We start from the raw sequence: 24791 nt of genomic DNA, 5'->3' as shown, positions 1-24791 counted from the left end.
GACCTGCGGAGATAATAACATGCACAAAAACAACACAGCAAAACTAAACAACAAAATATGACAAAACAACACCATCACCAACAAGCCAATGACAAAAAACAAAACAAGAAAAGCTTGTTGTTAGTTCAAGGACTGTTTGTTGGCCTTTAGGAGTGTTTTCCCCGTGAGTCTGATGGGGTGCCAAGCCCTGGCCCAAAAGTCTATTTTTGGTATTCCCTGGGGACTTCTTTGCTCTGTTCTGTTCCACACCCTTAGTGTTTTGCCTCGATGTGGTGGGATCAGATCGGGCACAATGCCCACACTGTGTCTCCAGTGTTGTCCCCTGTAGGGCTATGGGTCAGTGAGGGATGTCGTGTCTCATAGTGGGGCCGGCCATATGGTCTTCTCTATGGATTGGCTGCTCTGAGGGGGAATGTCGTCCTCAAGGCTTGGTGGGCCAGGATGTACTCCACTCTCTCTTCCTCCCCCAACAAAACAGTTTTTAAAAAGAACAAACAAATCTGTCTTGGAAAAAGTACAATCAGAACGCTCCTTCAGAGGTACGGATGATGAGACTTTGTCTCACATACTTTGGACAGGGAATCACGAAAAACCAGTCCTTGGGGAAGAACTTCACGCTTAGTAAAGTAGAGGGGCAGTGAAAAAGAGGAAGGCCCTGGTTTTAGGGTACAAAAGAGACCCCCCCATCTCAAGTATCATTGAGAGGAAAGGAGCTGAAGGAGCGTATTTATTGTCTTGAAAAGAAACAAAGCCACAGACACATCATGCGGACGGCGGCGGCGGCCATTGGCTCGAGGTGAAAATGGCATCCAAGGGTTTGTTGAGAGACTCACTGCCATCCCGTGCAGGCTGACTCACCGTAAGCCGGCAGGGCAGGGTCGAACTGCCACTGTGAATTTCCTAGACAGTAACAGTTACAGGTGGGTCTACAGAGGCAGGAAAGGGACTGTGATTGGGACTTGTACATCGTTTACAAGATCAGTGCAGGGCTTTCCCACCAAGGCAGTCAGGGCTGAAAATGATAGGGCAGGATTCATGCCTATGTGACACCCACCACCCTGTATTGTTCCCAGTAAGGTACTGCCATCTAGGACACACCCAGGCAGGCCCCTAAGAGAGAGACTGCCCCCTCCCTGGGCTGGTCAGTGAGGGGTGGAGGCAAGATTCTCCAAGGCATTCTGCCTGAGGGTCGGATTACCTCTAGCAATGGTTCTCAACCTTCTCTTTCATACGGTTCCTCTGGTTGTGGTGACCCCCTGAGGTAGTTTATTGTGCCAACCTGGCCGATTAACACGTGGGGTTAATTGAAGGGCAGAGGGATAAATGGCTCGGTGAGCCTCGCCTTTCTAGTTCTCGGTTCTCCTGCTTTCTGATGGTCTGACCAGGGTGCAGCTGCCTTAGCCAGTTCCCTGCTTCTGTTGACAAGGCTCACTTCCTGTGAGACATCCCTGAGGAGAAGCCACATGGACCTACCCCAATGCAGCCCCGGATGCTGGAGCAGCCGTGGGGAGAAACATGAGTTTCTGTGGATTTGTTTCTCTAAAGTAAGACTAATAGCCCCCAACCATAAAATTATTTTCGTTGCTACTTCATCATTGTCATTTTGCTGCTGTTATGAATCGGGCGACCCCTGTGTAAGGGTCGTTCAACCCCCAAAGGGTTTGCGACCCACAGGTAGAGAACCACTCGTTGCTCTATAGCCTTGCTTAAAGATAAAAAAGCATTCAACAGAGGCTTAATCTATTAGGCGACCCTGCAAATGGATTTTGGGCTGTCACTGCCATCCACAGCATTTCACAGACCGAGGTGCCCAGAAGTGAAGCTCCACTATAGGTTGACACAGTGGCTGCAATCATGGGTTCACACCTGAAATCAGGTGTGCTGAGGACGCAGGACGGGCGGGATCCCGTCCTGTGGGACACAGGGCCGCTGTGCTGCGTCAGGCTGATTGGAAGGTCCTGATCAACAGCACAGCAGCAAGGCTTCTGGGAATTGGGGTGGGGGCATCTGGAAGGATAATTTCTTTGTTCTTGGGGGGGACTCCGAGGAGGGGCAGAGCTTGCAAAATCTGAAGGCTGGGGTCTTTGGGTCCTGATCTAGTTTCACTTGGCAGCTGGACCTGGGTATTCTAGTTGACACCTCTTCTCCATGGGCTGTTGAGTGAGCATGTGGGCTGGTCACACAAGGCCAGACACACAGTCAACCTGGCTCCTCTTGTCACGTCCCCTATGGGGTGAGAGAAGGCAGTAGCCTCCGGAGCCTGGCACCAATATGGGTGGAGCACTATGGGCAGGCATCGGGGATGGGCAGCTACCGCAGGGTCATGGCTTCACGGAGTTCACCTGCCACCTTCGGCTGCGGGCAGCCTCCACCGGAAGCTGCTGTTGGGACAAGACCGGAGGCCAGGAAACAGTGAGTGCTGAGCTGAAGTGAGTGGAAAGTTTTGTCCATGCCCCTATTTTAGAGAGGGCACAGGCATGTCGGCAGGCATGGCCTTGTCCCCTAGCAAGTGAATGTCACAGTTCAGGGAATGCCACCTGAATCCCATGGACACCCTCCATAGGTCCAGTTGTTGCGCAGGCTCCACCCGCCTCCCCAGGGCTGATGGATGGCTGCTTCAGCAACACAGGGCAGCAGGAGAGCCAGCCCCCAGGAGCCTGTCAGAGTCGCCTAAACATCTGGTCTCCAGAAGCCACCCCGCCAGAGGTATCGAGCATGCCAGGTACCACGTGTGGCTTGGCTCCTGAGATCCTACACTCCAGATCCTCTACACTGCCTGGCCCCAGCAGAACACAACCATGAGCTATGGGCCCACAGCTGAGCACAGGGGACCCCGGCCACCACACAGCGCCCGGGGTGGCTGACGGTGAAGCAGCGGTGCGGAAGAGAAAGGTGGGGGGTAGGGAGAGAAGCTGAGTAGAAATGAGAACCAGAGACGTGTTCGTTCAGGGGCACAGTACTGCTCTTGGGGAGATAAGCCCTGCCTGCCTTTTGAGGAAGAAAAAATGTGCTAGTTGTTTGTCACTTCAAGGAAGGGTGGCCTCGGCTTGGTGATTAGAGAAGGCGGCCTCTGGCGAGGGCGACTGTTACTTGGGGTTTTGACTGGGGCAGTCTATCATGCAAGGAGAACCAGGGGAGCACTCCGAGAGGCGCAGGGGCAGGATGAGCCTCCAGGCCCGAGGGACGTTCAGTGGACATGGCCATCACTTGGACGGTGCTAGCTGCTGAGTAAGTCCCCACCTGCACTCTGGGCATGTGAGGTAGCCCAAGCAACTCTGCCCAAGCCATCCTTCTTAGGTCCCTACTCCCTATTTGTGCACTGTTAGCCCCGGTGGTGGCGTGGTGGTTGTACGTTAAGACTGCGTGCATCAAAGTTCGTAGTTGGAACCCCCCAGCTCCTCCGAGGGAGAAAGACAAGGCTTTCTACTCCTATAAAGAGTGAGGCTCAGAGGGGTCTCGGGGAGGAGATGAGCCAGTCAGGGTGCGGTGTAACAACGATGAGAAATACAACTTTCCTCTAGTTCCTAAATGTTTCCTCCCCGCTCCCACTATCATGACTAGAATTTGACCTTGCAAGTCTGGCTAGACCAGAGGAGGTATACTGGTACAGATAGGAACTGAAAATACAGGGAATCCAGGATGGATGAGCCCTACAGGACCAGTGGTGTGAGTGGCGAAACAGGGAGGGTGGAGGGAGAGTGGGTAAGAAGGAGGGAACCGATTACAAGGGACTATATGTGACCTCCTCCCTGGGGGATGGACAACAGAAAAGGGGGTGAGGGGAGGCATCGGACAGGGCAAGATATGGCAAAATACCAATTTATAAACTATCAAGGGCTCATGAGGGAGGGGGGAGCGGGGAGAGAGGGGAAAAATGAGGACCTAATGTCGGGGGTTTAAGTGGAGAGAAAATATTTTGAGAATGAAGTACAAATGCGCTTTACACAATTGATGTCTGTATGGATTGCGATAACAGTTGTATGAGCCCCTAATAAAATGTTTTTTAAAAAACAAACAAAAAAAAGAGTGAGGCTCAGAAACCCACACGGGCAGTTCTGCCTTATCTTAGAGGGATGTTGTGAGTCAAAATGGACATGGTGGCAGTGAGCTGGGGACACACTTACTCCTGGGAGCAGCTTAATTCTCCCCTGCCTCGCTGGTCCTCAGGCCTTTGACTGAGTAAGTAAACACCGCCTATGGGGAGGGGGGAGGGGAAGCTGCCCGCTTATCCACCTCTGCCAGAAGCCAAGACTTTGTCTCAACAACTATCTCAACTGCACCACCAAGAGGCTGAGGGAACAGCAGGTGCCAAGGACCTGGGGCAGGAGGCGGCTTGGCTCCTGCGGCCAGAGTTTAGAGGGCGCGGAGTTTGTGCAATGTCCTGAGGCTGGAGAGGCCAGGGGAAGCAGACTTCCCAAAACTTAAAAGACAAAAGAAGGCAAGTGGTCTGCCCTCAGAGCAGTCAGGGGATGTTGGGGGCGGGGTGGGGGCACGGAAGAACAACATAAGATTTTTCAAAAGAAGGGAATGGAGGTGAATAGACCAGGAGGCGAGGTGAGGGGAAAGTGGGAAGATGGCCTATCTCTGGGAAGAGGTAGAGGAAAGGATGCACCTGGGAGATGTTTAGAGAGGCTGTCACGGTGGGATTTTGAGGTGCTGTAAGTGGTGATGGGAGTGTGGGGGAAGAAGCTTCAGGACTGACACTCCTCGGGCGATGGGCCATCCACTTCCCGGTCTTCATCTCTTTCCCCTTTTGCCCACTGGCAGCACCTGCTTGTTCCACAGAACCTTTGCCTCCAAATGGTCCATGTCCAGATTTGTCACTGATGCTGGCCGCTTCTGGAGAACAAGGCTCGGCTGGTCTGCGTGTGTTTCCCCTGCGTACGGGGCAGGCACGGAGCTGGCCGCTGGGGAGGGCAAGGTAGAGGATACCCAAAACTAAACACATGGCTCTCTAGTCTAATCCAAGCCATAGCTACCCTTTGACCTCTAGGACAAGAGGAGACCTGCCCCATAGTCTCCAAAGCTGTCATCCATGGACACACTTCTTTCTTCTTCAAAGTAGCTGGTGCGTTCACAGGGATCTTTTGGTTTGCGGCCTTGTGCTTAACCACCGCATGACCAGGACTGCTTTGGGGGAGAGGAGGCCATCCTCTAGGTGGCCTCCCCCTCCAGCATGAGTGTGCACACTCCCCTGGAGTGTGGAAGTCTGAGCACTTCTAAGACCCCTGGGATACAGCGGTGTTGGCTTGTTTGCAGGTCAAACCTGGCTGTTAGGGGCCATTAGGCTGCTCAGTTTCTCCAGAGACAGACTCCACCTTCCCTGGCTCAGCCGAGCCCATCTCGGCAGGGTGAATTTCCCCTAAGGCCTTCAAGTTCTCCATCTGGGCCCTGGAGAAGAGTTCAAAGATCAGCATTCTCCTGGCCAACCCCCACCTCGACCAGTAGCTGCTATTGATTAGTTGGGACTTCCTGCCCACCCCATTCTTCACAGCCCGTCCTACTTCATGGGAGCAAGCTGTTCCCCCCCACCCCACCCCTCCCGGAAACCCACATCCTTGCCTTGAAGATAGCAGACCCAAGAGTTGTCCCTCTCTCCACTTAACTGTGCTGGTGCCTGTAGGGGCCACTTCAGGAGTAGGGAGTTAGGGGGAAGAAGATGGGGCTCCTAAGCCACTACATGCAAGGACAGTTTCTGCAGTACTGCCTTAGGGGGACTCAATGTGGGCCCTCCAGGTGCCACCTGTCCAGGAAGCTAACAACCCCCACCCCACCCCACCCTCGCCTCATTCCCTTGGTTTCCTTAGTCCCTGGGCAGCAGACACTGGCTACATCTGGTGTACAACCCTTCCACCACCACCCCACCGCCCAGGTTGGGGCCTCTCCCCCTCCTGGTAGCCCAGCTCCCTTTGCTAGAGTTGTCCTTTTGCTTTTGTTGGGGGGGCGGGGGGGTGCTTCTCTGATCTCCAGTCTCCACTGATGTCACTATCCATGTACTGCTCAGGCCTGCCACTTGAAAGAGGTGACACAGTAGGTGCTGAGGTTCAGGGCAAAACCTGGAGAGGCTGTCTGGGGTGGGGTGGGGTAGAGAGGAGGCCGCAGGGGATGGAGGAGTCTGGGTACAGACCCTGGAGTCATGCCAGTGAACTTCTATCTGAGGGCCTGTCCCAGGAGTGTGAGTGGTGGGTGAAGAGGGGAGGTTCCCGCAGGAGGCAGATTGGGTAATGATGTCCAGGAATGGGTTGGGCCCGGCCCAGCAAGGAGGGGGACTCAGCCCTGGAGGTTTCTCTGAGAGCAAGCGCCCCAGGAGCCGGGAGGTAAGACCAGTGTAGCAGCTGAAGGCTGGTCCCAGGCCTGTCTGGAGGAACCGTACATCTGAGCTGCCAGGGTTTCCAGCCAGAGGTGGGAGGGATCCCGGCCAACAGGTAGGCCAGCTACTCTGGGAGGAAGGGACTGGGGAGGGGGGCTCCCCAGCTCAGGATATGACCTCAACTTCCTGCCCCAACAGCCTGCTGCTCTCCAGGCGGTCTGCTTTGTTGAATAAATGCTCCCTGGCCCTCCTCCCCAACAGCCAGGTGCTGGCTCAGTGGAGGCCCAGGCGGCCTGGGGAGGGTGGGAGGGCACCAGCAGGATGCCCCCCACTGGTGCCAGTTTGGGGCGTGGGCCCCCAGGGGAATGGGTCTTTGCCCATGGGAGAATCAGGTGGCGGCGAGAGGAGCTGGGTACCTAGGCAGGGGGTCAGGGGCACAGTGCCCCTTCGTGGTTCCAGAGTGAACTTTTCTCCCGGGAGTGAACCAGCTCTTCCCGCAGCCACCCCCCCCGCACCCCGGAGGCCCACCTGTGTTTCCAAGAGGCCTCAGGGCCACTCGCTGGAAGAGCTGGCTGGGAACAGGAGACAGGCCACGCCCCCGGGGCGCGAGGACAGGCGCGGGGCGGAGCCTCGAGCCAGGGAGGGAACCACGTGACGGAGACCCGCCCCCCCCCAAGGGCGGGAAGGCTGTGCTGCCCCCTGGCGGTGGCGCGGCAGGCGGGTGGCGGGCAAGGGGCCGCCGCTGGGTCTCCTGAATCGAGGGTCAGGACCTCATCGCCGCCCTCTGACCCTCCTGCCCCTCTCAGGGTCGCTCAAGCGGGCCCTCGCCAGCCTGCCAGGCCCCGTGCAGCATGCCACCCGCAGCAGGCCTCGAGGGTCCCCGCCGCCTCCTGGGCATGCGGCTCCTGCTGCCGCTCCTGCTGCTGGCGCCTACCGCACCCCTGCCCGGCGCTGCAAGGGCCCCGACCCCGACCGCGTCTCCAGGGTCCCCCCGTGGGCCGGACTACCGAGAGCGAGCACGGGCCCTGATGCGGGCCTTCCCGCTGGTGGACGGGTGTGTAGGGCTGGGGTGGGGGCGGGGCGCGCCTGAGCAGGGGAGGGGGCCGCCTCCCACCACCCCAAACCGCTCCCCTTCACCTCTGTCCCCTCCTGACCGGAGGGACTCTGCCCTGACCCTGGTCGGGCCTCGGGGGAACGTGTATGGTCCGTGGGACAGTACAGGAGACAGGCTCATCCACATGTCGCTACCTGACATCCCTCCAGCCACAACGACCTGCCCCTGGTCCTGAGGAAATTTTACCAGAACAGACTGCAGGACGTCAACCTGCACAATTTCAGACTCGGCCAGACCAATTTGGACAGGCTAAGAGACGGCCTTGTGGGCGCCCAGGTACCAAGAGGACACTCGGGGTGCCACGATGTGGCTGCTGGGGTGTGGTGGGGAGTATGAAGCCTCCCACCCCTTAGTGACATGGGGACTCAGTCACTACAGTATCACCCAAAATGCCATGACATACATGCTCGGGGCTGCTGGGGCGCCAGTGAGCCCGGGCAGCAGGCAGCAAGGGAGCACAGGACAAACTCCCAGGTGGCCTCTGGGCCCACTGGATGCTGTACGGGCTGTGGAGCTCCAAGGGCAACTCCTCACCACCCAATGCCGCCTCTCCCACCTTCCCCCAGTTCTGGTCCGCTTACGTGCCCTGCCAGACACAAGGCCGAGACGCGGTGCGCCTCACCCTGGAACAGATCGACCTCATCCGCCGCATGTGCACCTCCTACTCTGAGCTGGAGCTGGTGACTTCCGTGAAAGGTAGGCGGCTACTGGTGGCTGGTATGGATTCATGCTACAGGCCACCCCTGAACATGATCATCTCCACCTACCTGTCCCCAGCCCTCAACAGCACCCACAAGTTGGCCTGCCTCATCGGCGTGGAGGGCGGCCACTCATTGGACAGTAGCCTCTCTGTCTTGCGTGCCTTCTATGTGTTGGGAGTGCGTTACCTGACCCTCACCCATACCTGCAACACGCCCTGGTAAGCACGGTGTGGTGCATTTGGGGGGGGAGGGGGAGCAGAGCAGTGTAGGCGTACTGCCGAAGGACTCTTCGCCAGGACCCACTGGCCAAGGTTCCTGTTCGGATCCCAATCCAGAGCACACCCAGGCATGGGGAGGGGAGCTGGACTCTCTGCACAGGAGGGAGACTGCATCCTTAGCAGTGACCTTTTAAGGGCTAGGCACAGCCCAGCCTAGGTTCATCTCTTGGCCCAGAGACAGAGTCTGTCTGCCGGGGCCGCCAGGCTCCGGTGGCCACGGTGTGGCCAACTAGTCAGACGGTGTCCTGGCCGGCCTGCAGGGCAGAGAGCTCCATGAAAGGCCTCCATGCCTTCTACACCAACGTCAGCGGACTGAGCAGCTTTGGTGAGGTGAGGGAAGACCCAGTTCCGCAGCCTGCCCCACACGCCCTACAATGGGGTGCACCCCTGAGGCCCTCCCCTCCAACCTCTCCCTGCAGAAGGTGGTGGCGGAAATGAACCGCCTGGGCATGATGGTGGACTTGTCCCACGTCTCCGATGCGGTGGCACGGCGGGCCCTGGAAGTGTCCAAGGCTCCTGTGATCTTCTCCCACTCAGCTGCCCGAGGCGTATGTGAGAACACCCGGAACGTCCCTGATGACATCCTGAAGATGCTGGTGAGAGACTGCCCTGGTCCTGGGATCCACACCAGGAGGCCTGGAACGCGAACCCCTGCCCCTCCCTCTCCCCCCCACCTGCAGCTGCCCTGCCAACCCACAGAGCCCAGCGTGTGACCTCTTGAAGCCAGGTGCTCACGTGAACCCAGAGAAATGACCCTCCAAGTCAGCGGTGAATGTCCTCCCAGGGAGCCAAGCTGAGTGTCCCTTTGTCCACCCCTGCAGAAGAAGAACGGCGGCATCGTGATGGTGTCCTTGTCCATGGGTGTGCTGCAGTGCAACCCATTAGCCAACGTGTCCACCGTGGCAGGTGAGCCCCCACCCTGGACTCTGAACAGCTCAGACTTTGAACCTGAAGCCTCGAGGGGCCTGAGGATCATCCCAGCAGTCTGACCCACACACGAGTACTAGTCACAACCCCCCAAATCCCACAACAGGGAGGGGAGCACAAAGCACCAGTACTGTGAGAGTGGTGTGGGGCGTGGCAGGGAGGCAGTCACACCGAGATGCCCTCTGCAGGGTAGCCCCTCTGGTCTTTGTCACTTATAGCCCCGGGTCCCTCTCTTACCCTCTGGAGCACTAGAGAGGGTCCCCCACCATACCCTCAAGGGGCCTGGAGGGAGGTGAAGCTTGCATGGGAATGGCCTTGGATGGGGATCAGCACAGCCCAGTCCAGGCCCACCCCAGCCCTGCCCTGGAAGCTCACACTACTGTCCCCATCCCCCTAGATCACTTCGACCACATCAGGGCCGTCATTGGATCCAAGTTCATCGGCATTGGTAGTGATTACGATGGGGCCGGCCAGTAAGTGCTTACCCGTGGTTTGTCTGGGCCTTGTGTGCATCCGTGGGACCTTCACAGCCACCATGTCCCCATACTGTGGTCCTCAGGACCTTTTAAAATCATTTTATTGGGGGCTCGTACAACTCTTATCACAATCCATCCATTGTGCCAAGCACATTTGTACATTTGTTGCCATCATCATTTTCTTTTTCTTTTTAGTTCACAGACTGTTTGTTGGCCTTTAGGAGTGTTTTCTGGTCAAGTGTGTTGGGGCACCAAGCCCTGGCCCCAAGGTCTATTTTTGGTATTCCCTGGGGACTTTGTTGCTCTGTTCCCTTTGCTGTTCTGTTGCATGTCCTTAGTGTTTTGCCTCGGTGTGGTGGGATCGGGCACAATTCCCACACTGTGTCTCCAGTGTTGTCCCCTGTAGGGCTATGGGTCAGTGAGGGATGTCGTGTCTCATAGTGGGGCCAGCCATATGGTCCTCTCTGTGGATTGGCTGCTCTGAGCGGGAATCTCATCAAGGATTGGTGGCCATCATCATTTTCCTGAGACCAGACAACTTCCCCTTTATCCTCTGGGGAGACTGGTGGGTTTGAACCACCAACCTTGTGGTTAGCAGGCCAACCCTTAATCTTCTGGGCCACCAGGGCTCCTTGCCATCACCATTTTCAAAACATTTTCTTTCTACTTGAGCCCTTGCTATCAGCTTGGTTATCCCTCCCCCCTCCCTCCCACATGAATTCTTGATAGTTTGTAAATCGACCCAAGTTCTTTTTAAATTTTTTATTTATTTATTTACTTTAAAAAATCCTTTTACTGGGGGCTCTTGCATCTCTTATTACAATCCATACATTCCTCCAATGTGTCGAGCACATTTGCACATGTGCCCCGCTATTATCATTTTCTCTTTTTCTTTTTTGCCATTATCAATTTCAAAGTATTCTCTTCCCACTTGAGCCCGATAGCAGCTTCCCATTTCTTCCCCCTCCCTTCCCCACCCACCCTCCCTTACAAACCCTTGATTAGTTAAGGATTATTTTTGCCATATCTTACATCGTCCTGTAGCCCCTCACCCACTTTTCCGTTATCCGTCCCCCTGAAAGGGGTTGATCCTTGTGATCGATTCCCCTTTTCTTCCCCCAGTCTCCTCTAATCCTCCTGGTATCTCTACTCTCCTTGTTGGCCCTGAGGGGGTTATCTATCCTGGATTCCCTGTGTTGCTGCCTCTTATCTGTAGCAGGATGCATGCTCTGCTCTAATCCAATTTGTAAGGTAGAATTGAGGTCATGATAGTGGAGGGAAGGAAGCACCAAAGAGCCAGAGGAAAGTTGTGTATTTCATCGGTGCTATATTGCACCCTGACTGGCTCATCTCTTCCCTATGACTCCTCTGTGAAGGGATGTCTAATTGTCTACAGATGGGCATTGGGTCTCCACTCCATGCCCGCCCCCATTCACCTTGGGTATGACTTTATTCCTGGGTTAGATGCCTGATACCTGATCCCATCAACACCTCGTGATCACACAGGCTGGTGTGCTTCTTCCATGTGGGCTTTGTTGCTTCTGAGCTAGATGGCTCCTTGTTTATCTTCAAGCCTTTAAGACCCCAGACCCTATATCTTTTGATAGCCGGGCACCATCAGCTTTCTTCACATTTGCTTTTGCACCCATTTTGTTTTCAGCGATCATGTTCTTAAGAAGGTTTCTTCCACCTCCTCCTCTTTGTGTGTGTGTGTGTGTATCCAGTGGTGGTGAAACCATCTCAGCGCTGGCATGGGTCTCCACGTGGCTCCTCCAGCTCCAGGGCTCTGGCCTAGCTCCGTGTGTCTTGTCAGCAGGAAGACCCTCTTCTTTTTAATGGAGGAAAACCTGCATTCCACAAAAGGCAGAGATCTGAACAATTCAATTCAATGAGTTTTGACTACTCTTCAAGGACGCTTGGAGGCTTCTTCCTTCTAAAGGATAAAGAGTGGAACACATCGCTTCCTCTCTCCCAGACTCCATTTCCCACATCTGAGTAGGCCTGGGGCTTAGGGGGCCCTGGACAGGGCTGAGCCCCAATGGTTGGCCTGCAGGTTCCCTCAGGGGCTGGAGGACGTATCCACCTACCCGGTGCTGATAGAGGAGCTGCTGCGACGGGGCTGGAGCGAAGAGGAGCTTGGAAGTGTCCTTCGCAGAAACCTGCTGCGCGTCTTTCGACAGGTGGAACAGGTGTGTGGGGCCGGGCCGAGGGTCGCGGGAGGCGGGGCGGGGCTGGGGCTGGGATAAACCTGGCCCACCACCTGCCCCTCCCAGGTCCGAGAGGAGAACCAGTGGCGAAGGCCCCTTGAGGATGAGTTCCCAAGTGAACAGCTGGGCAGCGCCTGCCGCTCCGTCCTCCCTCGGACAAAGCTGACAGAGATACCAACCCACTGGACACCCAAGTGGCCATCCAGGTGGTCACTCCCCAGTTCCTCTCCCCACATGGTGGGCCTCACGGTGGTTGCCACCTTCCCAGGCTTCCTCCTGTGGTTCTGGTGACTGGCCAGCCCTGCCGGATGTCGCTGGAGAGCTGTGTCCGCCCCAGGCACAACTATTTCCAGAAAATAAACATTGCAATATGAACGCTGCCATGAGAGTCCTTCTTGGCAGTGGGGTGTGTGTGTGAGAAGTATGGACGCCCAGCGCTGATGGGGGAGGAGACCTCACAGCTCCCCGAACACAATCCTGAGAGAAGTCAGACCCAAAGGCAGCTGGCAGAGGAGGCAGGAGGTTGGGGTGGGGCAACATGGCAGCTGGAGCAGCCTGGGCAGGCGCTAAAACAAGGGCTTCTACCTTTCCATTCCCTCTGCCAACTCTTACTGGCAGAACCTAACTGGCAGGCGGCTGGCAACAGCGTCTAGAACACATGGTTTCAGAGCACAGAGGAATACCCAGCTGCCGGCCTGCCACCCGGAGCGGATTCCTATGTGTCCCAGCGCAAAGCCAAGCGTGTTTCTCGGGGCCCCCTTTACCTGTGTGGGCCATGGGCCCTAATCCCTGTTGTTTCCTGAGCCCCATCACACCTGAGGGGAAAGAAACCGCCTCCGAGGCCAGGCCCAGCCCTTTTGCTTCCAGCTTCCATGGATCTTCACCAAGTACAGCCATCCGGTAGTCGAATTCAATTCGTTCTAAATTTGTGGTCGAGAACTGAACATATTTTTCCATTAAGAAATCCTGGAAAACCAGATAATTGGATCTGAGGCTCAAAGATTGCCCATAGAAATGTATTTTCCCCGGGACTTTAAATCACGGTGTGCAGGGGAAAGGAGGGCCCCCAACACATCGTCTCTGGTCCGGTAGGCGCGATTGTACGGCGACACTGAGTAAAGATTACAGTGCAGTCATGGAAAGCGTGAGAGACAGAAGAGAGCGTGAAGTCATGGAGGCAGACCCATGGTAGCATGCTCACCTCAGCCTCACTTGGTGGTCCTCGTGGGGAGAGCCCAGGAGAAGAGCAGGAGAGCTCCACCTTATTGCCAACCAAGGGTTATCATTACTTAGGGGGGGGGGCGTGATTACAGTTAACCACATGTCACAGGGGCAGCACAATAGGCATACACACCATAGGAAGGGGATGTATGATCGGCATAAGTGTGACAGGAAGGGGATGAGCTGGGGGTGTGCACATAGGAATGGGAGGGACTAGAGGTATACATGTAACAAGAAGGGCAGACCCTAGATTCATGATGGTGGCCTAACCTTGGTCACCCTTGGGTGGGCCTGACCTCTCTGGGGTCTCCTACAAGGAAACAGACAACTACTGTCCTTATCAGAAGGGAGTGGGCCCTACCTGTTGTGGGATAAACTGTGGTGACTGCTTGCTCTAGATGGCTGATAACCCTCAGGGAGAATAACCGCTGACCTACTTCTGTAGGTCATTTGCCACGTGTAGCAAGCAGCTAAGTTTGGCATGTATTTGGGGAGACAAGTTGGGAGAAATCTTTCTGCTTCCCACAATGGGGGAGGCCGTTCGCCCTCTTCCATGTCGCCGTGTTCAGGACAGCCACCGGCTGTTTCTGACCGAGCCAAACGAACAGTCAGCGCTTCAACCTCTGCGATGGCCTGGGTTGTTTGCTTTCGTGGTTAACGGTCTCCCACCGTTTGCTACATTCGCTGCTGTAAGCGCGTTTTTAAAAAAATGTTCATAACATCGACTTAGCCACAAATTCTGCAATGTGTTTCTTTCACGCGATCGTGGTCCTCACAGTTTTCCTCTCAGCTTGACTGCTGGTGTCTCTGACGTTCTTCGGAACACGGTTATGCTAGTTTACACAAATAAAGCGCTTCAAAAAAACCCAATGGCTCAGAGGCAAAGGGCATTTGTAGAGGTCTAAATACAGGCATGTACATATGTAAATATATATATGAGGATGGGGAAATAGATCTATGTGCATATATTTATAGGTTTGGTATTAAGGTAGCAGATGGACATTGGGCCTCCACTCAAGTACTCCCTCAATGCAAGAATACTTTGTTCTATTAAACTGGCATTTCATGATGTTTACCTTCCCGACACAATCGCTGAAGACAAAGTGGGTGCATAAGCAAATGTGGTGAAGAAAGCTGATGGTGCCCGGCTATCAAAAGATACAGTGTCTGGAGTCTTAAAGACCTGAAGATAAATAAGCAGCCATCTAGCTGAGAAGCAATAAAGCCCGCATGGAAGAAGCACACCAGCCTGTGTGATCACGAGGTGTCGATAGGACCAGGTATCGGGTATCAAAGAACAAAAAAATCATGTCATTGTAAATAAGGGGGAGTGTGGAGTGGGGACCCAAAGCCCATCTGTAGGCAATTGGACATCCCCTTACCGAAGGTTCTTGGGGAGGAAATGAGCCAGTCAGGGTGCAGTATAGCAACGATGAAACATACATCTTTCCTCTAGTTCTTTAATGCTTCCCCCTGACTCCCACTATCATGATTCCAATTCTACCTCACAAATCTGGCTAGACCAGAGCATGTACACTAGTAAAGATCAGAGCTGGAAACAGGGAATCCAGGACAGATAAACCCCGCAGGGCCAGTGCTGAGAGCAGCGATACCAGGAGGGGAGGGGAAGGTGGGGGAGAATGGGGGAACCGATCACAAGGTCCCTCCCTGGGGGACAGACAACAGAAAAGTGAGTGAAGGGAGACAATCGGACAGTGTAAGACATGAAAAAAAATTTATAAATTATCAAGGGTTCAGGAAGGAGGGTGGGAGAGGGAGGGGAAAAAAAACGAGGAGCTGCTACCAAGGGCTCAAGTAGAAAGAAAATGTTTTGAGAATGGCTTGACGCAATGGATGGCTGTATGGATTGTGATAAGAGTTACACATACTCCCAAAAAAATGATTAAAAAAAAAAAGCACAATGACAGAAGTACCGGCTGTTGTCTGAGCCAGCGTGGCGCTTGGATGAAAGCGCCCCTTTTGTGTCTGCTGCTGCGAGATTGCACACCAGACTCACTCTTGGCCGGTATAGGTTTTTCAAGTCTTATTTTCCATGTGACAGTCAAGTGAAGTTATGCAGACAGAGCTTTGCCGTTGTGGTCGTGGAAAGTTCAAGCTTGGGGCCCAACAGCAACCAAGGTATCACTGTGATTCTCCAACTTTGAGCAAATGTTTTCTACAAGGAGGGCCTCAAAGACGTCATGGGCAAAAAATCCGTTCTCTCTCATTTTCCACGAACTTTTGGGAGAGAGACAGAAAACACTTTGGTCTAGTTTGCCCAACTTTCCTAGTTGTCCAGAGGCGTGGGATTGTACGGAATCACCCCTAACCAGCTACTTTTCAGCTGCATTTGCCTAGGCCTTGGATGATATTTTTTGGAAACTACTTTCAAACATTTTGCCCTTCCCTTTGACCTAAGGTGGATATAGACACCACTGTAAATGCAGTGCTTGGGGATGTTTGAGACACTGCCAGCAACCTTGTCGTTCACTATATGGTCCCCAGTCACTTGGCACTCCAAGGCAGAATTCACTCAGGGGTCCAAGCAGGCAGAGCAACACCCCTTGATCCCTCTTGTTGTTCCTCCCCAGTGAGTAAAAGCTGGGGGCAAATGGTGCTGACCCCCACAACCCAAAAAAGAGGCAGAGGGGATGGGTAGAGGCCAACCTGAGGCCCAGGTCTTGCTGCTGGGATCCTGAAGGGAGGCCCACTTGTTGGGGAGACCTGGGCGGGAAGCAGCAGATAGATGCAGAGGAGGAGGAACTCGATTTTCAGCCTGACGAGAACTGGCCCACGCCCAGACCGTTCAGCTGTGGCCCAGATGCTGTTCTGAAATCAGCTCCCCAGACACCATGGCTCTCCTAGCAGGAAATGATTCATGACACTGTCCAGTCTGGTCTAAGAGGAGGACTTCTGTCCCAAGTGAGTTCATGACCCAGACAGGACCTGGTCCCACCTACTCTGCCTTGGAAGATTCTCCAGCTCCTCCCTCACAGTTGTCCTGAGCCACTAACCACTCAAGCAGCTCTCTCCTCCCACCTGAGGGGAGTGTGTGTGTGTGTGGTGGTGGGGGGACACCCAGACCCCAGCCCCTTTCATTGCTCAGCTCTGCTCTGGTGTGGTCACCAATGCCCTTGGACCCCATTAGCCCTCTCCAGCCCCACCAGAATTTCCTTCACAGGATGGTGACACCACAGAGAAGGCAAAAGGTGACCTTGAGTAGGTCACCCCTTCCCAATATGGCCACCATTAGCATGTTTACATATCCCCCACCATTTCCTAGGGCCCCATTCCCCCCGTCAAAGCCTTGCCTCAGAACATTTGTACCTTCAGAGTTCTACCCTCCTCCACAGCCTTTTGCTGTAGGTCTATGACTAAGTGTCCAGAAATAACATGCAATCATAAGACGCTAAAACAAGATGGTGTGATCCCATAACACGGATTTTTTTTTTTTTTGCTTTAAGCTCTTTATGCGTAGAAAGATGGCTGACTAACTGGCATTAGATAATGGAACTGGGTCTAAGTGCTCTGATTTTCATATGTTCTACTTCAAGGCTGACTTAAGAAGGGCACTCACCCTTCTTTCAGACCTGTGAAAGCTGAAACCCACGCAAAGCAGAAACCTGTCAGAGAAGGCCAGCACATGTGTCACTAAAATAACAGAAACCAAACACACTCAACTGCTACTGGGTCAATTCAGACTCCTGGGGACCTGATGGGACAGGGTAGAACTGCCCCCATAATACGGATTTTTTTAAAATCATTTCATTGGGGGCTCATACAACTCTTATCACATAGATCTATTTCCCCATCATCATATATATTTACATATGTACATGCCTGTATTTAGACCTCTATAAATGCCCTTTGCCTAATTATTTCCTCTATTTCCTTTTACTTTCCTCTTGTCCCACTATCATGCTCAGCCTTCACTTGGGTTTCAGTAATTCCAGTTACATTGCCCTTGATCAAGCCCTACCAGGCCTCTTACACCCTCCTCACCACTGATTTTGGATCACTTGTTGTTCCCTTGTCCCTGGGCTTATTAACACCACTTCCTTTCCCCCACCTCTCCCTCTCCCTTGTCCACCACCCAACCGTTGGTCCCATTGTTTTCTCCTCCAGATTATTTATCCAGTCTCTTATCTGGATAGACCTGCAGAGATGATAATAAGCACAAAAACAAAACAGAGCAAAACAAAGCAACAAAAGAAAACAACAGCTACAACAAAAAAACCAATGACAAAAAAAAAAAGCCTGTAAATAGTTTAAGGTCTGTTTGTTGACCTTTAGGAGTGTTTTCCAGTTGAGTCTGATGGGGTGCCATGCTCTGACCCCAACGTCTATTTTTGGTATTCCCTGGGGACTTGGTTGCTCTGCTCCCTTTGCTGTTCTGTTGCACGTCCTTACTGTTTTCCTTGGTGTGGTGAGGTCAGATCGTGTGCAATTCCCACACTGTGTCACCAGTGTGGTGCCCTGTAGGGTTATAGGTCAGTGAGGGATGTCGTGTCTTGTAGTGGGGCCGGCCATATGGTCCCCTATGTGCACTGGCTGCTCTGAGTGGGGATATCATCGGCAAGGCTTGGTGGGCCAGGATGTGCTCCACTCTCTTCCTCCCCCTTCATTTGCTTCTGTGTGCCCTCTCCCTGAGCTTGCTTCACTACTGTCCTCTGAAGTAAATTCTTCTGGAGGGAAGCATAATACTGATCTTAAGAGTGTACTTTCCATGGGGCAATATGCAAGGAATATTTCTGGCAGTCCAAATGTACATGTGTAATTTACTCTTCTAAGTCAGGACTGTAGCATTTATGGGAATATTTGACTGGTTGGGGTAGGGGGAGCCTTATTTTCGGTCTCCGGGGAAAACCCCCCACGAGGCCCCATGGGACTGACATTTAGACTCACCGGGACCCTGTGGGGGGTGGTTTCCTGAGATTAAATCCTTTTTAAAATTTTTAGTTTAATCAATCCTTTTATTGGGGGCTCTTACAGCTCTAATAAACAATCCATACATCCATTGTCTCGAGCACACGTGTCCAGACGTTGCCATCATCATTTCCCAAACATTTTCTCTCTACTTGAGCCCTTGGTTGAGATGAGATCCTTATGGTGACAGGCGGCCTCATCTTCCTCCCGCTTAGAGGACACCAGGCGCTCCTTCCGGTCGAACCAGAGAGAGGAACACACGCACACAGGGCACACCTCCCCCACCCGCACCCCCACGCCCACCGAGGGCGGCGAGCGGCCCAGAGAGGCCGGCCTGGCGCGAGAGCGCCCCCTAGGCGGTGGGCGGAAGAGCCATAGCGCCCCCTGGCGACCGCGTGGTGTGGCGTCCCGGCTCCCCACGCGTCCCTCGTGGGGTCTGGTGACTCGGGCCGTGCTTGGCGCCAGTTGGCCAGAATCCCCCGTGGGACTGAAGCTCCCGCCCCCAGTTCCCCCCTTCCCTCCGCGCGCGTCGCCATGCGACCCGCAGACTCCGAGGAGTCCTGCGCCCTCGGCCAGCTGTGTCTGCTGCTGCTGCTGCTGCTGCTGCTGCTACTGCTCCCGCCGCCACCTGCGCACAGAACCTGCGCCACCGACCCCGCGCCGGGCGCCCCCCGCGCCCCCAGCCTGAGCCAGCGTGCCCGGGCTCTGATGCGGGCCTTCCCGCTGGTGGACGGGTGTGTTGGGCACCCCAGAGCAGGGGGGTGGGGCTCCCTCACCGCCATTTCCCAGCACCCCCTCAAAGCCTTGGGGAGGGGGAAGGGGGGAAGGGGGAGGGCAGGGGCCTGACCTGAAGGTTGTCTTCCCTGTTGGACATCCTGTCTAGTCACAACGACCTGCCTCAGCTTTTGGCCCAGTTTTCCCCCAACAGCATACAGGCCGTGAATCTGGGGAATCTCAGCTGGAACCAGACCAGCTTGGACCAGCTGAGGGATGGCCTCGTGGGCGCTCAGGTACCACGGGGACACCCAAGGTGCCACTGCGTGGCCGCTGGGGGATGCTGGGGCCCCGTAAACTTAGGGAGGCCGGCCTCTGGGGGACTAGGAACTATGGGGGCGGGGACATAATATATCCTAATGCTGCTACAGGGGTGTGAGGGGACTTTGGAGATCCAGACAGGCCAGCCCTATGGGCACGCCGGTTCTAGGGGCGTGCACCGTGACAGAAAATCCCATGCGAGTGCCTGAGCTCCTGGCCCCACAAAGGGCACAGTCGATTGGGCCTGGAGCATTCAGCTAGCGAAGGAACAAACGGTAGGCCGTGCTGTGCCGAGAGCCCACAGTTGAGTCACAGAGAATAGCCTTAACAGGCCCGAAGGCAGGTGTGGTAGCTAGAGGATTTGGAGACCAAACCACCCAAACCTCAATCTGGACCCCGGGCTTACTCCCAGTTCTGGGCAGCCCATGCCCCGTGCCAGACCCAGGACCAGGATGCCGTGCGCATTACCTTGGAGCAGATTGACCTCATCCACCGCTTGTGCGCCGCCTACCCTGAGCTGGAGCTTGTGACCACAGCTGCAGGTGGGCTGGTGGGTGGGGTGAAATCTCCAGATCCTCAGTCTGGTGCGCTGACCCTGCAGCCCTAACCAGGTGATGCTTATTCATCCAGGTCTGAACAACACTCGGAAGCTGGCCTGTCTCATTGGCGTGGAGGGCGGTCACTCATTAGACAGCAGCCTCTCTGTGCTTCGGAGTTTCTACCTGCTGGGCGTGCGCTACCTGACACTCACCTCCACCTGCAGCACACCCTGGTGAGCACAGGGCCTGGCCAAAGTGTAATGGGGGACTGCCTGTCCCAGGGATGGGCCTGACCCCTAAAGGGCCCCTAGAGGGAAGCTGGACTCCTCGCAGGTCCCTCACCCTCCCAGAAAGCAACTGTCCCCCCACCCCCCACCCACGGAGTCCAAGCCCTTGCTTCTAGAACAGACAGAGAGACAGACTACAGAGCCCTCAGGTGCTGGAGGTCTGGGCATGGTATGGCCAGCTGTACCCTCTCCTGGCTGTCCTGCAGGGCAGAGAGTGTCGCCAAATTTAAACACAACTTCTACATCAACATCAGCGGGTTGACCAGCTTTGGTGAGGTGAGGAGCCTTGTTCCTATCTCCCCCCCCATCCCCACCTTCCCACTCCCAGATACACATGGAGGCCCTGACACCCACCCAACCCGCCCCTGCAGAAGGTGGTGAGGCAAATGAACCTCCTGGGCATGATGGTGGACTTATCCTATGGATCGGACGCTTTGGTGCGGCGGGTCCTGGAGGTGTCGCAGGCTCCCGTCATCTTCTCCCACTCAGCCGCCAGGGCTGTGTGCAACTACATGCTGAATGTCCCTGATGACACGCTACAGCTTCTGGTGAGCCGTCACCCTCAGCCCTTGAATACAGGGCTAGCACACTCTGTACAGAGACTCTTGATCCTGAACAAGGTGACCATCCCAGGTCTCATACTCCCTTCCACCCAAAGCTTCACCATCTCCAAAACCCAGGCCCAAATAAGCCCCATACCCCCAGACAGTAGATCCACTGTGCTGCTGGGGAGCCTTGCCTAGGAGGCCGGCCAGTCAGGTTGGGTGGGCCGAGCTGAGTGTCTATCTATCTGTCTGTCCCTCTAGAAGAAGAACGGCGGTGTCGTGATGGTAACACTGTCCATGGGGGTCCTGCAGTGCAACCTGCTAGCCAATGTGTCCACTGTGGCAGGTGAGCCCTGCCCCGGATCCTTGTGCAGCTTGGCTGGGACCTTGGGACAGCTGGGCCCTCAGTCTGGCGTACCTGTTGTGTAATGGGCAGACCTCTGATCTCCTCTGAGCCCAGGGCAGCACAGACAGCTCTGCAGTACCACCCAGGTGGGAGTGGAGAGGAAGCTGAATACAGCAGTAAGCTTTTAACAGTCTGTTTCTGGTCAGGCTCCCAGAGGACCCTGGCCTGGCCTGTGATGGAAGCCTCAGACTCAGGCCTCGGCCTCTCTGGTTCTGAGTCCTGGGACCTCTCTCTTCCCCACGTCTCTGGGCGGGATGGGAAGGATCACGCTAAACTCTCAAGGCACACAGGGAAAGTTTACTCCTGGGCAGGAAAAGACCTAAAGGGGTAGTGCTGAGCTCTGTTCCTGATTCACAGCCCAACCTGTAGCCACTGCAGAACTCACAATTGACCATGAACCCTAGAGAGTCAACTGTCTGGCTTGGAGAACTGAGGGCCAAGGAATCGGCGAGGGCCAGAGAATCAGCAAGGGCCCAGGGTCTAATTCCAGTCTCAAACACCCACCCCCTCCCCCTCTAGATCACTTCGATCACATCAGGGAAGTCATTGGATCTGAGTTCATCGGGATTAGTGGAAATTATGATGGGTCTGGCCGGTGAGTATCTTCCTCAGTTTTGTCTCAGCCTAGGGATCAGCAGGGAAGCCTTGATTCTCAGCCTCCTGTCCTGTGGTCCTCCCATCCTCAGGCGTCGACCACAGGCGCGGGTCTTCCAGTCAACCTGCCATCTCTCTCCTCTCAGGGCCTCTTTCCAGAATACTCCATGTGTCCCCTGTGGCCCAGTGGACCCACTCCAGGTCATGACATTTACTTAGAACTCCTCCCCTCCCAGTCACAGCTCAGCCACCCAGTTCTGACCCAGCAGACCTGCAGCAGGCTGATTGTCTGCTCAGCCAGCAGAGGCCGCACAAAAGCTCAGCCCTCAAGGAGCTGCCAAAGTTGCCTCAGCAGGTTGAAGAACAGGGCTTCCCCCAGCCTCCCTTTTCCCAGATACATGGCTGGGGCTATGCGGGCAGTGGGCCCTGTACACACCGAGAGTAGAAGGCCTGGGCCTCACTCAAGGGTGAGGTCCCACAGCTTCCTGGTGGGTGGCCACCCAGGTTTCCTCAAGGGCTGGAGGATGTATCTACCTACCCGGTGCTGATAGAAGAACTGCTGAGACGGGGCTGGAGTGAGGAGGAGCTCCGGGGTGTCCTTCGCGGCAACCTACTGAGGGTCTTCCGGCAAGTGGAACAGGTACACAAGGCTGGGCAAAAGGACAGCCCAGGGGTTTGAGTGGGTGTGGAGGGGGCTGTAAGAGCCACCGACTGATGGTTCCCACTCCTAGGTGAGAGAGGACAACCGTGGGCAGAACCCTGTGGAGGACGAGTTTCCCGACAGGCTTCTGGACTTGTCCTGCCACTCCTACCACCTGCCTCCGTCCCGGGACGAGCGTTACCTAGGGTTGAACAGGTGGCCAACCAGTCAGAGCCTCCAGACATCCTTCAGAGCCTCCCCGCCTCTCCTCCCAGCCCTGCTGGCTGCTTCCACCTTCCCAATCCTCATCCTGTGGCTCTGGTGACCTGGCCCACACGTCACCTTGGCCATCACAGACTCCCCAAAAGGTTTCCCTCCCAGGAACCAGGCACAAGCAAAAGATGACTACAAACATTTTGTCACTGAGCCAAGTGTGTGTCTTTCCTACTTCCCGGGTGGGAGCGGGGTCTGATGGGCACATGTCCCTAACACACACCGCCCCCATGTGCTCTTGGGTAGGGAGGGTCATGTCATGTGGTCTGGCCCCAGCTCCCCCCAGTCAGTGGTCTCCTCTGCCCTCAGCTTGGGTTCTCAGGAAGGGCAGAGGCGCCTCACCAAAGGCTGCAATAGCCTCCAGCCCACAGAGGTGCACAAAGGCACCGACTCCAGGGTCCGTCTCCTCCACGAGTGAGCCACAGCCAGGCTCCAGGTGCTTGCCTGGAACTGAAATACTAAGTCACATGCCCGTTATGTGGGACTCGGTTTCTGATTTTGGATCCGTTTACTTGGGCTACCAGCAGGCCCTGCTTTATCAATGTCTGATGAACCACGACCCAGAGTTATAAGCCAACCTCTCATGAAGACTATTTAAGATCCGAGGAAGAGTATTATAGTTAAATATTGGAAGACCATTGTTTTTTAATGGCTCATAATAGTAAACAGGTACTTTTATGAGACACATAGAAACATTATTACTATACTGTCATTAAGTGGGAGAAAGACAAGGTTCTCTTCTCCCATCGAGATGTACAGTCTCAGAATCTCACCGGGGCATTTATTTCTATCTTGTCCGGTAGGGTCGCTATCAGTCAAAATTGGCTCAACGGCAGTGACTTTGTTTAATTGTTAAAGATGTCTTAGTGTATCTGGAAATGTTTCTTTAATTTTCTTACACATCATAGGTACATTATTACTATATTCTGAGGCAAACCTCTGGCTATCCTAACTGCCACGCAAATTCAAGGTAAGAGTTGGACTTAGAAGTCAGGCTCGGGACTCTGGAAGTCTGGTGCCTGTCTCTCCTTATCTTCTTTGTAGCGATGCCCCGTCTTCGTGGTGGCAGCTTCACCCTATGCCATCTGATAGAGAGCATCCTTCTCACCATGTTCTTGGATTAGTCAGCGTTTGATAAGAGAAGCAGAGCCATTATAAACAATCGATATAAGATAAGAAGTTTGCTACTGGGATTAGATCTTATCCCTTATCCGTGTCTCCCTGCAGTTCTCAGCAGTTTTTACTCAAATGTGTGAAATGATCTTATTAGGTGCATTAATGTTGATAATCTGTTTTCTTGATGAACGGAAACTGTCATCATCACGTAATGGCCTTTCCATCCTTATGTTCTGGACGTGAAGCCCAAGGAGATCATCCTATTCTGCCTCTTGCAGCTCCTGGTGGCTCCTTGGCTTGGGGCTGTATGACTGTGAGCTCTGTGGTCCTTCTGTCCCTTGTCTCTGTCTCAAGTCTCCCTCCCCTTTCCTTTATAAGTGCCCTGGTCACTGGATTTGTGGCCCTCCATGAATTCGTGGTGAATTCATCTCACGAGCCTTAATTACATCTGCAAAGATCCTTTTTCCAAATAAGGTCCCAGGCACCGGTTTCAGGGGACCCATGATTTAAGAGCCACTGTTCAATGAAGCCCTGGTGGGACAATGGTTAAAGCAGTCAGCTGCTAACCCAAAAGCTAGCAGTTCTAATCCACCAGCCACATTATGGGAGAGAAAGATGTGACAGGCTCCTCAGTGATTTACAACCTGTGGAGTGATGGCTGCCCAGCCCTTTTCAGTTTTAATATTGAATTATATGGCAATAAAACCATTTGAAAACAGGGTTTAGAACCCTAAAAACCCCAAGGGGACCCTTCAATCCTGTCCAATAGGGTGACTATGATTCAGAGTCAACTTGATGACAACAGGGCTTTTTGTCTTTGTTTTTAATGTAATCCCCTACGATTGCGCCTGGACTTTAGCCTATGTCACACAGCTGTCAATCAGCTCCTGGAGCGGTCCCTGATGTAGAGGACACAATGCCCCTGACCCACAGCCTCAGTTAAACTACTACCTCTGTCCAGTAATAACTTGCTAAGTCATGAGCATGAGTCATCTTGGAAGTGGATCCTGTAGCCCCAGCTGATGCCACACAGGGCAGGGCTGTCCCTCCTGAGTTTTCCACAAACCGCAGCGCTGTGAATGAAACGCATGCTTCTGTTGACCCTTCATGTGCAAGGGGATTTGTGTTGCAGCAATATAGCTCCAAAGAGGTCAGAGAACAATGGTATTTTTCATATGTTTCCGCTTTTTTTTTTT

General features: G+C 54.4%; 2 protein-coding genes across 4 annotated transcripts; both read left to right on the top strand.

Annotated features, from left to right (window-relative positions):
- Positions 1–3106: 3106 nt before the first annotated feature.
- Positions 3107–12388, top strand: LOC101664648 (dipeptidase 2). Of its 3 annotated transcripts, XM_045293766.1 has the most exons (12): positions 3107–3228; positions 4070–4179; positions 7117–7364; positions 7574–7700; positions 7991–8120; positions 8202–8343; positions 8664–8733; positions 8823–8999; positions 9225–9309; positions 9728–9803; positions 11860–11995; positions 12080–12388. In XM_045293766.1, the coding sequence occupies exons 3-12, from the start codon at positions 7162–7164 to the stop codon at positions 12302–12304; spliced, it is 1371 nt and encodes a 456-aa protein (XP_045149701.1). In that variant the 5' UTR covers positions 3107–3228; positions 4070–4179; positions 7117–7161; the 3' UTR covers positions 12305–12388. The 3 variants fall into 3 exon arrangements, with proteins under 3 accessions (XP_045149701.1, XP_030742398.1, XP_045149702.1); XM_030886538.2 differs by lacking the exon at positions 4070–4179; XM_045293767.1 differs by lacking the exons at positions 3107–3228; positions 4070–4179 and adding an exon at positions 6220–6425.
- Positions 12389–18694: 6306 nt separating this feature from the next.
- DPEP3 (dipeptidase 3) lies at positions 18695–22606 on the top strand. Its single transcript, XM_030886597.2, has 10 exons — positions 18695–18894; positions 19044–19170; positions 19608–19737; positions 19826–19967; positions 20228–20297; positions 20393–20569; positions 20828–20912; positions 21492–21567; positions 22071–22206; positions 22298–22606. The coding sequence occupies exons 1-10, from the start codon at positions 18695–18697 to the stop codon at positions 22529–22531; spliced, it is 1377 nt and encodes a 458-aa protein (XP_030742457.1). The 3' UTR covers positions 22532–22606.
- Positions 22607–24791: the final 2185 nt, after the last annotated feature.

This window comes from Echinops telfairi, unplaced genomic scaffold (assembly GCF_000313985.2).
Source record: "Echinops telfairi isolate 266 unplaced genomic scaffold, ASM31398v2 ScPeMD7_2291;HRSCAF=2852, whole genome shotgun sequence".
In the NCBI taxonomy this organism is placed as follows: Eukaryota; Metazoa; Chordata; class Mammalia; order Afrosoricida; family Tenrecidae; genus Echinops; species Echinops telfairi.
Note: the sequence above shows the minus strand (reverse complement) of the source record. Positions and strands in the feature narration are given on the sequence as shown.

Excerpts from the sequence above, each read along its gene's own strand:
- DPEP3 (XM_030886597.2), top strand. The coding sequence starts at position 18,695 with ATGCGACCCGCAGACTCCGAGGAGTCCTGCGCCCTCGGCCAGCTGTGT. Across the intron at positions 20,298-20,392 it reads GGTTGACCAGCTTTGGTGAG|AAGGTGGTGAGGCAAATGAA; the intron begins GTGAGGAGCCTT and ends CCGCCCCTGCAG. Across the intron at positions 22,207-22,297 it reads TCTTCCGGCAAGTGGAACAG|GTGAGAGAGGACAACCGTGG; the intron begins GTACACAAGGCT and ends TCCCACTCCTAG.
- LOC101664648 (XM_030886538.2), top strand. The coding sequence starts at position 7,162 with ATGCCACCCGCAGCAGGCCTCGAGGGTCCCCGCCGCCTCCTGGGCATG. Across the intron at positions 7,701-7,990 it reads ACGGCCTTGTGGGCGCCCAG|TTCTGGTCCGCTTACGTGCC; the intron begins GTACCAAGAGGA and ends ACCTTCCCCCAG. Across the intron at positions 9,310-9,727 it reads CAACGTGTCCACCGTGGCAG|ATCACTTCGACCACATCAGG; the intron begins GTGAGCCCCCAC and ends CCATCCCCCTAG.